Here is an 11,598-nt window from a genome sequence, read left to right on the forward strand (position 1 = left end):
CATCTTTTGACATAAAGCAGGTAAACTCCTCAAAAAACTTCGAGGACTATTCCTAAACATTAATTTGAGTTGCTTGTACCAGCTACATAGCGGATATCGCGGGTTAATTGCCTCCGCGGAATCAGGAGCATGAAAGCCCTGAAGAAGTGGCTACCCGCTGTGTTTCATCGTTCTTTGTATGGTATCCGTGCGCCACCCTTTCCAGTTGATTCGAAGCTTATGTCTCGTTGCTCATTTATGTTATCTCTGGACGAAATCATTCATCCGTAGAGATTTTACGAAAATTCTAATTATTATCACCGGTAATGTGTAACAAAGTTTTTTTGTTATTCCGTGTTAGCGCCGCGAAGCAACCGTGGCTATGAGCGGTGTACAGATGTGGACAGATGGAGAGAGGACAGCAGGAAGGAGTGGGGGACAGGGGGTGTAACGAAGTAAAATACTAATCACGTCTCTTTGCTGTACACTGTAAATCGTTTTACACCTTAATGGGTGTAAATCGAAATGTTCATGGCGCACACCTTTTAAGGTGTATTTTAACACCCTCATGGCAATTGGAGTGTAAAGGGTGTAACGCCGAATAAAACTGCTGGGTCCATGGCAATATGCTGGTAACTGTGTATTCACAATTACCAGCATATTGCATATAATCATCACATTGAGGTTCATATATGTATGCACATCAAGGTGATTAAATATGTGTGTAAATATGCACAGCCGACAGACAATCATATATGGCATGGCAGCTGTGCATGGCACTGAAGCATGGCAGCTGTATATAGCTTTTCGTGAAATTGTAGACCTTCTCATGAGCAGGCACCTCCCCCATGTGCATGTTCATTACTTAGAACGTTGCATTTATTCGTTTCTTCAAGGCTTTGCAGTGTTGCACCCCAAGTATCTAACCCCTGTAAAATGCATTACATTGTTCATTATCCGCGACTCATCAGGATGTTTGGTCCTCTCCTAGCTGTATGGTGTATGCGTTTCGAAGGGAAACACCAGCATTTTAAAGATGTTGCTAGAAAAACTCGCCATTTTAAGAACATAACCCTTTCATTGGCAAAAAGACATCAATTTTATCAAATGTATGTGTGGTCGCAGCCCTTCATCAGAAATGCCACATCTACTGATGGTTCCAAGGATATTCTACTTCAACATGCCCCAGAAGCAATTCAGAGTTACATTCATGACCGTGATGTTCACGCAGAATCTATAGTCTATATCAAAAGTGCAGTTGATAATGATAACACATTTGCTGTTGGCTGTGTTGTTTCCAAAGAATCTTCCGAGGAGGACTTACCAGCGTTCGTTGAGATAGCAGGGCATATATGTTATTGACTCGAATACCATTTTTCTCATACAAACATTAACTACAGTTGAGTATGATGAGCATCATGTATTTGTTCTGTCTTGGAATGAGGAGCAACGTGTTGTAAAAATTTGAAGCACTATCTCAACAGATCTTCTAAACCAGATGGTAGACGTGTTGTAAATCCACGCCATGCACTTTTGTAATGTAACTTCCCGTTCCCTGTTGTTGTATATATTTACTTTTGTTCATGTGAACGAAAATAAACATACTCCCTTTCTATACACCCAGGCGACACACTTATCATCATATTTCACCTGAGGGTGTAGTACACCATTGTTACACCCTCAGGAACTTCCAAAACAAAGTTGTAGGGTGTGAAAGGGGTGTGATCTTTTTTAATACACCTATTTTACACCTTTAAAGGTGTGAAACGATTTAGAGTGTACGCGCTTATGATGAAAGAAGGAAGTCACTGAAAGGGTTAGCCAGCTGTACACTCTTAGAAATGAACCGCATACCACGCTCGTAGCCAACCATCATCTCCAATGATATCGTTATCTGCCCTGATTTGTTGAAAACGGGAGGCATACGCCTTTTTTGTGACAATTATGAACAGCACAAGTGTCACAAAAAAGACGTACGCCTCCCATTTTCAACAAATCATGGCCGATAACAATATCACTTGAGATTATGGTTGGCTAGGAGCGTGCTATGCAGTGAAGTTCATTTTTAACAGCGTAGGACCTTTTCAGTGACTTCCTTCTTTCATCATTAAGTACTTAGGCAGTCAAGGCGTTGTATGTATTTGTCCTTTCTATGTGTTCCAGTCTCAGGACATCAATTCCCATCATACTAAAATGATCTTCTCACTGCGACATTTTCAATAAACCGCTGCCACTGAATGCTCTCTCATCCTACAAACTAGGGGGGGGGGGATATGTTTAATGCAAAGTAACAAAAAAGAGAAGGGAAAGGTTAGCCACGGTGTAGGCTGTGCTGTCTGATATTTTTCCTGGATTTTCCTCACACGCTCTCAGTTATACGACTCAGTTACATACAGTGAGACATATCTTAGAAGTCGGCCCAGGACGCACATTCCCCCAGGGCGTCAGTCGTGACGTTGCTCACCTATATGTGAGGCTGAAAACGGCGAGCCTTGTCACCACCACCACCACCACTGCTATGGTAAATCGTCGGTCCGATCTACCGATGACATTGATCTCACGGAAAACCGAAACAACGCTCGCGCGATAAAAACTTGTGTGTTGTGTGTCTCTACACAACAGCGAAAATCCAAGGGCGCAAGTAGCACTGGAATACGGCATACCTAAAGCCGGTGCTGCGGGCTGTAGAACGATAAGCAACAGGAAGTGTTTTACAGATTTCGTCTTGAACAAAGTTCGGTACAAGTGCTACTAATCTCCTCCGGAATCGGCTCAGGCACAGCACAAAAGCACTGGCAAGTATGCAATATAGGCTGTATTGAACAACGTATAGTATAGTGGATGAGGCAATTAAACATTGCAAGGACAAACACAACGCGAGCCTCTTAACGCCCAGTTGCATACTACAATTGAATGATGTCAGTTGAAGAAAAGGCACCAGAAGTGGGATTCGAACACGCACCACGGCAATCAGAGGGTGTGTGTTCGAATACCACTGCTGGAAGCCTTCTCCTCAGCTGTCATCATTCAATTGCTGTATTGAGCATTCTGCAATAAAAATTTTGTTGAGCTGGTTCTGAGCTTACTCAACTTATCCTAAATAGAACTCAACAAGCTGTTCTCGGAAACGCCAAATTTATTTTTGTAACGGAGCCTTAAAGTAGGCCCAATCTGGCAAACCTTGTCACAAGCTGTTATGCTATGTGATGTTGCCATGTTTCCAAAGTGTTCCAATTTGACATTTGTGTGGTTTGCGTTACGGCCATAAGACATTGTCGACTTATAACAATAATTATACTAAAAATTGAACGTTGCAGAATGGACGAGCGATAAATACACTGGTGCTCAAAAGTTTAAAGAGAATTTGCACCCTTCCGGGCTTCGGTGAGAAAGTCGTATCCTCCCCATATCCTCTCTGGGGTAGACGTACATGTTCTCGGAGGGTGCTAAAACGGTAGAGTTCAGTTACCTCTTGGGGTCCAGGAGTTAATCGTACAAGTAATGGGCCATGAGTATAAGCAATGGGTTTATGAAGTAAGACAGATTCCATTCTTGGTAGTTTCCTTCATTCTACACAACACTTCTGAAAGTGTGCGGCATAGTGCTACTCACCCTTCCAAGTGTCCCATGCATAGTGACAGTACGATGAAACCTGAAAGCGCAGTTTGTGCACAGAACCCAAGGCGACTAGTCATCTTCTTCTGAAGGCAGTCTGGAAACAGAAACACAAAACGCTGTCTCAGTATCCAAGCAACTAAACGGTTGATCTTAACTTATACACACGGATGCACTTCCGAAATAACTTTCTCTCTTTTTTTTTTCTCTCCATCTAGTGAAACCAGCGAAAAACAAACACACATATTGTTTGCGTTCCCTTCCAACATAGTATTTTCACCGGTCACGAACTCAATATAGAACACAGTTGATATCCTATCAGTTGCCAACTAACTCAATATAGAACACAGTTGATATCTTATCAGTTGCCAACTTTGTTAAACACCCAGGTTAACTTTTTTTAGTACTAACAAAGCGTTCCTTCTCTTCGCCACCCATGAATACATTTCATTGTATGTCGTCCTCTTATACCATCCGTTTCTGCGTGAGGCTCTTGCGTAGTATCATGTAGTTTGTTGTTTGTGTTGCTGTTTTTATGCACCTATAAACGTAGATCATATCTAATGCCAGGAATATGCATTACGTTGATGTGCACATGCACGTGTTTCACTTTGTTGTGTATTTCATAACATCGGTATGTATTTTCCTGTCTGGCTGAATAACCAGGGCTGGGGCTCGTCAAGTCGCAATGCCTGGCTTTTTCCCGTACCCTGGGTTTACTGCTGCAAATCGAATAAATAAATAAATAAAAACCAGCACATCTTCACTGCTCTTTTTCCCTTCTTTCATTTTTTTCTTTTTTTGACATCACAACCGCATGACTCTGAACTGCGGTACACTCCTAATTTTTTTACACCATTTAGAATGTATTATAAGGGCGTAATCCAAAAGTGCGATAACTCACTCCCTTTAGGGTGTACTATAACGGGTGTTATATTACACGCTAAAGCGAGTGAGTTATCGCACTTTTGAATTACACCCTTAAGACACCCTAAAGGGTGTAATAAAATTAAAGAGTGTACATTATTGGTTCCTTCCTGGAACGCATTGAGGTTCTGAAGGCCCGTACCCACATGCGCTAGAGATGTGCGGAAAAATCGCCTGCGGCTTGCCACGCGCATGCATGCCTCCGCATACAGGCTCCGCCCGCATCTTTCCGCAGGGAGGTCCCGTCAAAAGCAACAGCCTCTGAGACGGCCTCTGACACGATGGCGAACGACACTGACGCCAAGTTATTAGTTAGTTTTAGTATATCGTACGCTATTGTCTTTGCGTACGTTAAGAAACAGCGTTAGTGTTTCTGCGCACGCGCAGAAAACAAAGAGCTCTGCGCGTTACACAGAACCCACCTCCGACGCTAACGCCCGACGCTCGTTTCGCGGTCGAGAAGTGCGTGGTTTGGGTTTCGATTCGCTGGCATAGCGAAATTCATCGTTTTTTTATCTTTCTATCTCGTTGTGCATGCTCGTTTCAGGATAATTAAAAAGATTGTGAATTTGGATAATGACTGCAGCGCATTCTGCTCTCCTGCATTTCACCATAAGGATGTAATTAACCGATTAATAACTTAATTTTAGGTAATTTGTCGTCCAGTAGTTATACGCTTTCCGACAGAATGTCGGTCCTGACGCATAACCCACCTGCGAAAGCTGCATCTCCTTGAAGTCAGCCCAGGAGGCACGACAGTGAATAATGCCGCGGTTGTGTGACAACCATACTCGCCGACAGGGTGAAAACTCACGTTCCTCCGACAGCTCGCCGGTAATAGTCTTCAGCTAGTGAGCGTGCCGTAGCAGACCGGTCGAGACACGAAACGCCGCTCGGCTCTGCGCATTCAGATGTCGTAGTATAAACAGGCCTTTACCGAGGCACGGTTCCACGAACTCGTGGATACAGTCGGGCACACTGTCAAAAAGTTTGCACGATTGCAGAAACGCTGGCAGACTTCAATCATAAAATTAGTTTGCACCGGCTTCTGCAGATATTAGATTACACAGCTTTTCCGGCGCGTCAATTTTAGTACATAGGCTCACTGACGATAAACAGAAAACTGCGCTGTCGACAGTTCGCACGTTAGTGCTCTGGAAAACGAATATGCGAGGCCAGCGGGGCGCCAATAAAAACAATGTATAAAAAGAACGCAGCGGCTTGCGATTCATTCGACGATAGCGAAATCGCACGCTAGTTTTTGCACAGAGTGTATTCTATCCGCAACACTTTTTTTAAGCTGTGAGAGCTGCAGTGAATGCTGAAGTGAGTATGTAACTACTAGATGACTAATTGCATGTCCTTTCATTTATTTTATTTATGAATACTGCAGGCTCCTGGCCCAAGCAGGAGTGGAAAAACTAAAGAAAAATACATTGCATTTGTAATAATCATATGTCGAGACAGCACAGATATTAAACAATCAATACTGAGTCCGTATAATATATGCAGAGCAAGCAGAGCAGCCATAGCCATAGGATACCAGCCACACACGATAACCACCAACTACGTTAAGAAGTATTCTCTTGGCAAGGCGTTCCATTCGTCAACAGTTTTAGGAAAATATGAATGCTTGAAGGATTGAGTTCTGCAGAAAAATGGTTCAAGTTTATGTATGTGTGTAGATCGCAGTGGTCGGCTTTGCCTTTGTGAAATGTAATCATCAGGATTTAAAAGAAGTTTGCGGTTATAGAGCATGTGCAAGAATCTCGGCCTATGTTCTTTCCTTCTTTCCGCTAACGTCGAAAGCCCCGATCTAGCAAGAAGTTCAGAAACCGAGCGTCTCCGATCATAAGAACTGTGCACGAAGCGAATGGCAAGGCGTTGAACCCTTTCGAGCTTTGCAATATCAACTTTAGTATATGGATCCCAAACTATTGACGCATATTCTAGTTTTGGTCTGATGAGTGTTTTGTATGCATTTAGCTTTACATCAGTCGGTGCTTCCTTAAGTTTCCGGCGCATAAAGTACAGCTTTCTTAATGCCTTTGAACATATCTTTTCAATATGGCTCGTCCACTTTAACGTACTAGTCAGAGTTACTCCCAAGTACTCATACTCAGAAACCTCAGTAATCGGCACACCCCCAATGTGTACACAAACCTTTCTGGAGTCCTTTTACGAGTTATAGGCATACATACAGTTTTCTCAGAGTTCAACGTCATGCCCCACTCGGTACACCACAGCAAGATTTGGTCCAATCCCTTATTTAGTCTTTCCTGATCTCTTCTATCGTTCACAGTTGTAAACATGACACAGTCATCCGCGAAGAGCTTAATACTCACGCCGGGTTCGACACTCTCAACAATATCATTAATGTACACTAAAAAAAGTAGTGGTCCCAGGACAGAGCCTTGGGGTACACCGGAGCTTACTTCTAAATTATCTGACACTGATCCTCTTACATCTACGAACTGCTTCCTGTCTGTTAGATATGCCCTAACCCATGCCACCAAATATGACGGGATACCCAAGCTTGTTAACTTCCGCAGTAGTTTAGAATGGACCACCTTGTCAAAGGCCTTCGTAAAGTCGAGAAACACCATGTCAACCTGGCCGCCGTTATCTAGCACTTCCAAACAATTATAAACTGTGGTCACAAGTTGTGTTACTGTTAAAACTCCTTTCCGAAAGCCATGTTGCTCTTGTGAAAGTAAGTCATTCGTTTCTAAGAATTCACGGATAACACTGGCAATTATATGTTCAATGAGTTTACAACTACAGCAGGTCAAAGAAATTGGCCTATAGTTTGAGACATATTGAGGGTCACCTTTTTTGTGCACAGGAATTACGCGTGCCATTACCCAGTCCTGGGGCACGGATGATGTGAACAAAGACGCCTCAAAAATTACTTGCAAGTACTTTGCAATGACATCCGCATACCTTTTAAGGAAAAAATTGGCTATGCCATCCGGCCCCACTGCCTTTTTTTCCTTTAGTCGCAACAACATATTAAGCACACCCTGGTAAGATACAATGTTATCACTTGGTGGAATAACATTAACATGCTCAAATACTTGATCCTGTACATCGAAATTGAAAACAGACTGAAAGTACTTGTTACAATGTTCCGCTATTTCCTTGCTATCAGTAACTACACGGGAATCAACCCTCAAGGCTTCAATACCATGTTTTTTGTCAGACAAGAAGCGCCAAAACCTGGATGGCTCATTCGTCATCAAATCCCGAAGCACATGCGTGTAATACTCCACCCTGGACTCATTTATTTTTACACGGAGCACCGCTTGTAGTCTGTTTATTTCCTCTCTTTCAGCTCCACGGTTCCTTCGCAGTCGTCTTATTCTTCTCTTCAAATGTATTATAGAGCGAGTGATCCATGGGTTAGGGTTGTTAAGTTGTTAAGTTTTAGACTCCTTGGTAGCCGCGATGTCGGTTTCGCCTCATTTCCATGCAATACAGAGCTTCTAGCAAGCTCAGGGGAGCCCAGGCCATGGACGCCAATGAAAAAATGAACGTGAATTTACGAAAGTAAGATAAGCATCGTCTCTGTTTAACCAAGTTCAAAAAGTGTATCTGTAAAGAATGGGGCTTGACACACTCGATATCTACACTCTAGAAACAGAACTTCACCGCTTAGCACGTAGTGCGCCAATCATTGCCGCGAATGATAGGGTTATCGCTTTTGATTCGAGGAGAGACGGAGGCGTACGCCTTTTTGTGGCAATTACCACATATCCAAATTGCCACAAAAAGGCGTACGCCCCCCTCTCTCCTCGAATCAGAAGCGATAACCCTATCATTCGTGGCAATGGTCGGCGCACAGCGTGCTATGCAGTGAAGCTCTGTTTTTAGAGTGTATTACAAAGATTATTTCTGTTCAAATATTATTTCCATCACATCAATTGCCATCGTGTTCAAAGAGATTGACAACACCTACACTCTAAAACCTGAACTTCACCGCATAGCACGCTCTGCGCGAACCATTGCCACGAATGATAGGGTTATCGCTTCTGATTCGAAGAGAGATGGGGTGTACGCCTCTTTGTGTCAATTTGGATACATGATAATTGACACAAAGTCACAAACAGACGAACGCATCCCTCTCCTCGAATCAGAAGCGATAACCCTATCATTCGTGGCAATGGTTCGCGCAGAGCGTGCTATACGGTGAAGTCCAGTTTTTAGAGTGTGTAGTGCTCCATAAAAAAGAAAATTTGCATAATCAATGGTCTGTAGTATGCCAGAAACCTGTTGTCATCTTGTTCTTGACACAGCAGCAGAACCAGAAGAAGGTACCGGCGTCGTATACTTGTGCGTTTTTCACGTTAGGAATCGTTAACAACGCCAGGTAGTTTTCCCCAAAATAATGCTTGTTTTCGTGTAATTTATAAAACAATTGCGCAGCGCGCAATACAGAGCGGCCTTATGGGACGTTTAAATTGCTCTTGTGCGCAGACAATAGGAGCGAGGGTACGCATTTCGTCGGCGAATCACTTGTGGCGATTTGATTACGCGGAAACTCTCATTCAGACGAATGTCATTAAATATCTCCGTATAGCACGACACGAATGACATTAAGACTTAACTCATTGCACACTTAATGTCATTTTTCGTGCCCGTGTGGCATGGGTATTCGGTCCGATATCAAACGGTGTCGGCGCGCTGCGGAGAAACAATGAACTATGTAGTGTGGGTAGCTTCTTCGCGTCGTCTGCTTTCACACGTATATTTCACACTATTTTCCGCGTTCAGTGCAGTAGGTGGAGCATTGGGGAACCGGACAGTATCGTACCATCGCGGCACAAGTCATCCTACAGTGAGTATACAGAAGAATTACGGAACAGAACCATCAACTCCGAACATCGGCCGGCGTGTTATCCACACTAGAAAAGTGACTGTATCGCCCCCCCCCCCCCCCCCACACACACACCTATAGGTCGATCTCGCAGTGAATAACATCTTAGAATCCCACCAAGTCCAAGACAGGACACACGATCTCGCTCGACCACCACCATATCGGTAGGCAGATCGCTTGGCAGTTAAACGACGAAACCAAGCAAAGAACAAAATAATAATTCGCTCGACAGTGTACATATCTCGTCAGCAAGACGAGCCGGTACGCAAACACACCAATGATTGATGATTATACCTTCCCTGAAAGAACGCACTTTCTTTATTTACATAACAACACGGTTGATAAATAGTGATCAATACAAGCTATGCGACACGTGGATCAGCCTTTTGCCACAAGAAAATGCCCTCTGTGTCAGGATATAAGAGGTTTCCCAAAGTTTCCCTGGGAAAGTCTGTTGCTTTCGAGGTCTTCATTTTTTTGTGTGAATCGCTTTTGCGAAGTTCGAGAAAAAGCAGGTGGCCAAAGAAAATGTCTTTCAGAAACAAACTGCTTCTTGTTGGCACGTTGTGAACCTTCCAATAAGCACGCTGCTTTCGTGCAACTCAATGGGGGTTTCACGACCCATGGAAGGATTTTCGCCTTTGCCCATTTGATATTTTTAGCTATAGCGTGGCAGATACGCAGTACGGAAATACAGCGCAATCAATAAATGAAATGAACTGGCAAATGAAATAAATTCAAATATAACTAGTTGGAATGAACTTGACACAGTGAACAAGATATTGATAAAAGTGCTTTATGGAACTCACGAGTTCTGCGTATAGCATTACGCCATGACGGCGTATGCGGTTCTTATAGTCAAATGTAATAAAATAAGCTGTAGGACTGTCTGTACGTGAATATAAAAGAGCAAGAGTAATTGTGCCCCGCAAAATTATCTTTGCGCGTTTTTGCTGTTCCATATTGATTGGCTCTCGTAGAATGATTCGAAACAGGAATATGTTCTAAGGAGGTGGATAATAAAAAGGAGTAACACTGTAGCAACGCGTAACCACTCGCGCATCATTCGAAAAGAAAGTGGTACCAGTTACCCGTGACGGCAACTGAAGCATAATTGATACGTTCAGTTGTCCGTAATAAATATCATATAGCACGCAGATGCACTCTACTTCCCATCAATACTTCTGAAATTACGGTACTGAAAAAGACCCATTAAAGTCACTTAAATGGCAATGAAAAGACGGCTAAGAAGCAAGCGAGCTGGTGCAAGTTTATGCATAGGGTAAAACTCCGAGGCTATTGGGAACGCGAAGGGACAGACACAGACACGAAGTTTGTGTCTGTTCCTTCGTCTTCCCTAGACTCGGTGATTTGCATTATGCATTTAAATGGGTTGCGACACGTCATCCCAGGTAAAAGACGTAAAAGACAGTTCCTTGCACATATATGTGAAACTACGTTCCAAGTTTGATAGCGAAGAGGGTAATAGAAGCGTAGAAAATTGGCGACGCGAATACCGAAACTCATGCGCGGCTCTGACGTCACAGCGCGCGTCGCCGCGAGTGAGGAGGCCCTGTAGAGATCACGTGCTTACGGCTGCCAATGGGAATGGCCGCAGCTCTAACATCTCTGATGTCTGTGCGTTACTCGGGCGTGCGTTCGAGGGTATATGTATCTCGTCAAGTACGACACGAAGAAGAAGAAGAGTTATTTCCTTTATTTTCGTTTTCATTTTTTTTTTGTTCAGTACTCTAGAGTGCAGTACCATGCGTGCATGATGTAATCAACCACATCTATGAAAGTGTCAAAACTCCTTTCAGTGGTTGAGACTATGAGCGCTTCCCTGTCACCGTACATTTACGTCACGTTCGAAAATATCGCGTTAGGTTTTGTACCCTGAATAGTAAGATAAACAATCAATATTAAAAAATGCCCAGCAATTCAATGCGAAATTTTCCGTATGTCACTCAACGAAGTTGCTTGCTGCGTTCACTGAGGAACAGTCGGGCAGATACATTAAAAGTACGGCACAATAGCGGATCGTGCAATGTGGCGCAAATTATATGTTGGCCTTGTGAAGTTGCTGGTAGTATGTGAGCAATACGAATCATGCTCTATTACAAGCCACATGGCAGGAGGCGCCTGACAACGTATCATAAACCGCAAGTCGTCGTCGTCTTCATATTTTATGCGCGTGATAA

The 11,598-nt window shown here is 43.4% G+C and overlaps 1 protein-coding gene across 4 annotated transcripts in view; it reads right to left on the reverse strand.

Annotated features, from left to right (window-relative positions):
- Positions 1-11,598, reverse strand: part of LOC135388782 (glycine receptor subunit alpha-2-like) — a 90,928-nt gene that overhangs the window by 48,377 nt on the left and 30,953 nt on the right. For all 4 annotated transcript variants that reach the window (XM_064618576.1, XM_064618579.1, XM_064618577.1 and 1 more), the window contains exon 2: positions 3,592-3,691. In XM_064618576.1, coding sequence (XP_064474646.1) covers positions 3,592-3,674 — 83 coding nt within the window. In that variant the 5' untranslated portion in view covers positions 3,675-3,691. The remainder of the gene's footprint in view (positions 1-3,591; positions 3,692-11,598) is intronic.

Source organism: Ornithodoros turicata, chromosome 3 (assembly GCF_037126465.1).
Source record: "Ornithodoros turicata isolate Travis chromosome 3, ASM3712646v1, whole genome shotgun sequence".
Lineage (NCBI taxonomy): Eukaryota > Metazoa > Arthropoda > Arachnida > Ixodida > Argasidae > Ornithodoros > Ornithodoros turicata.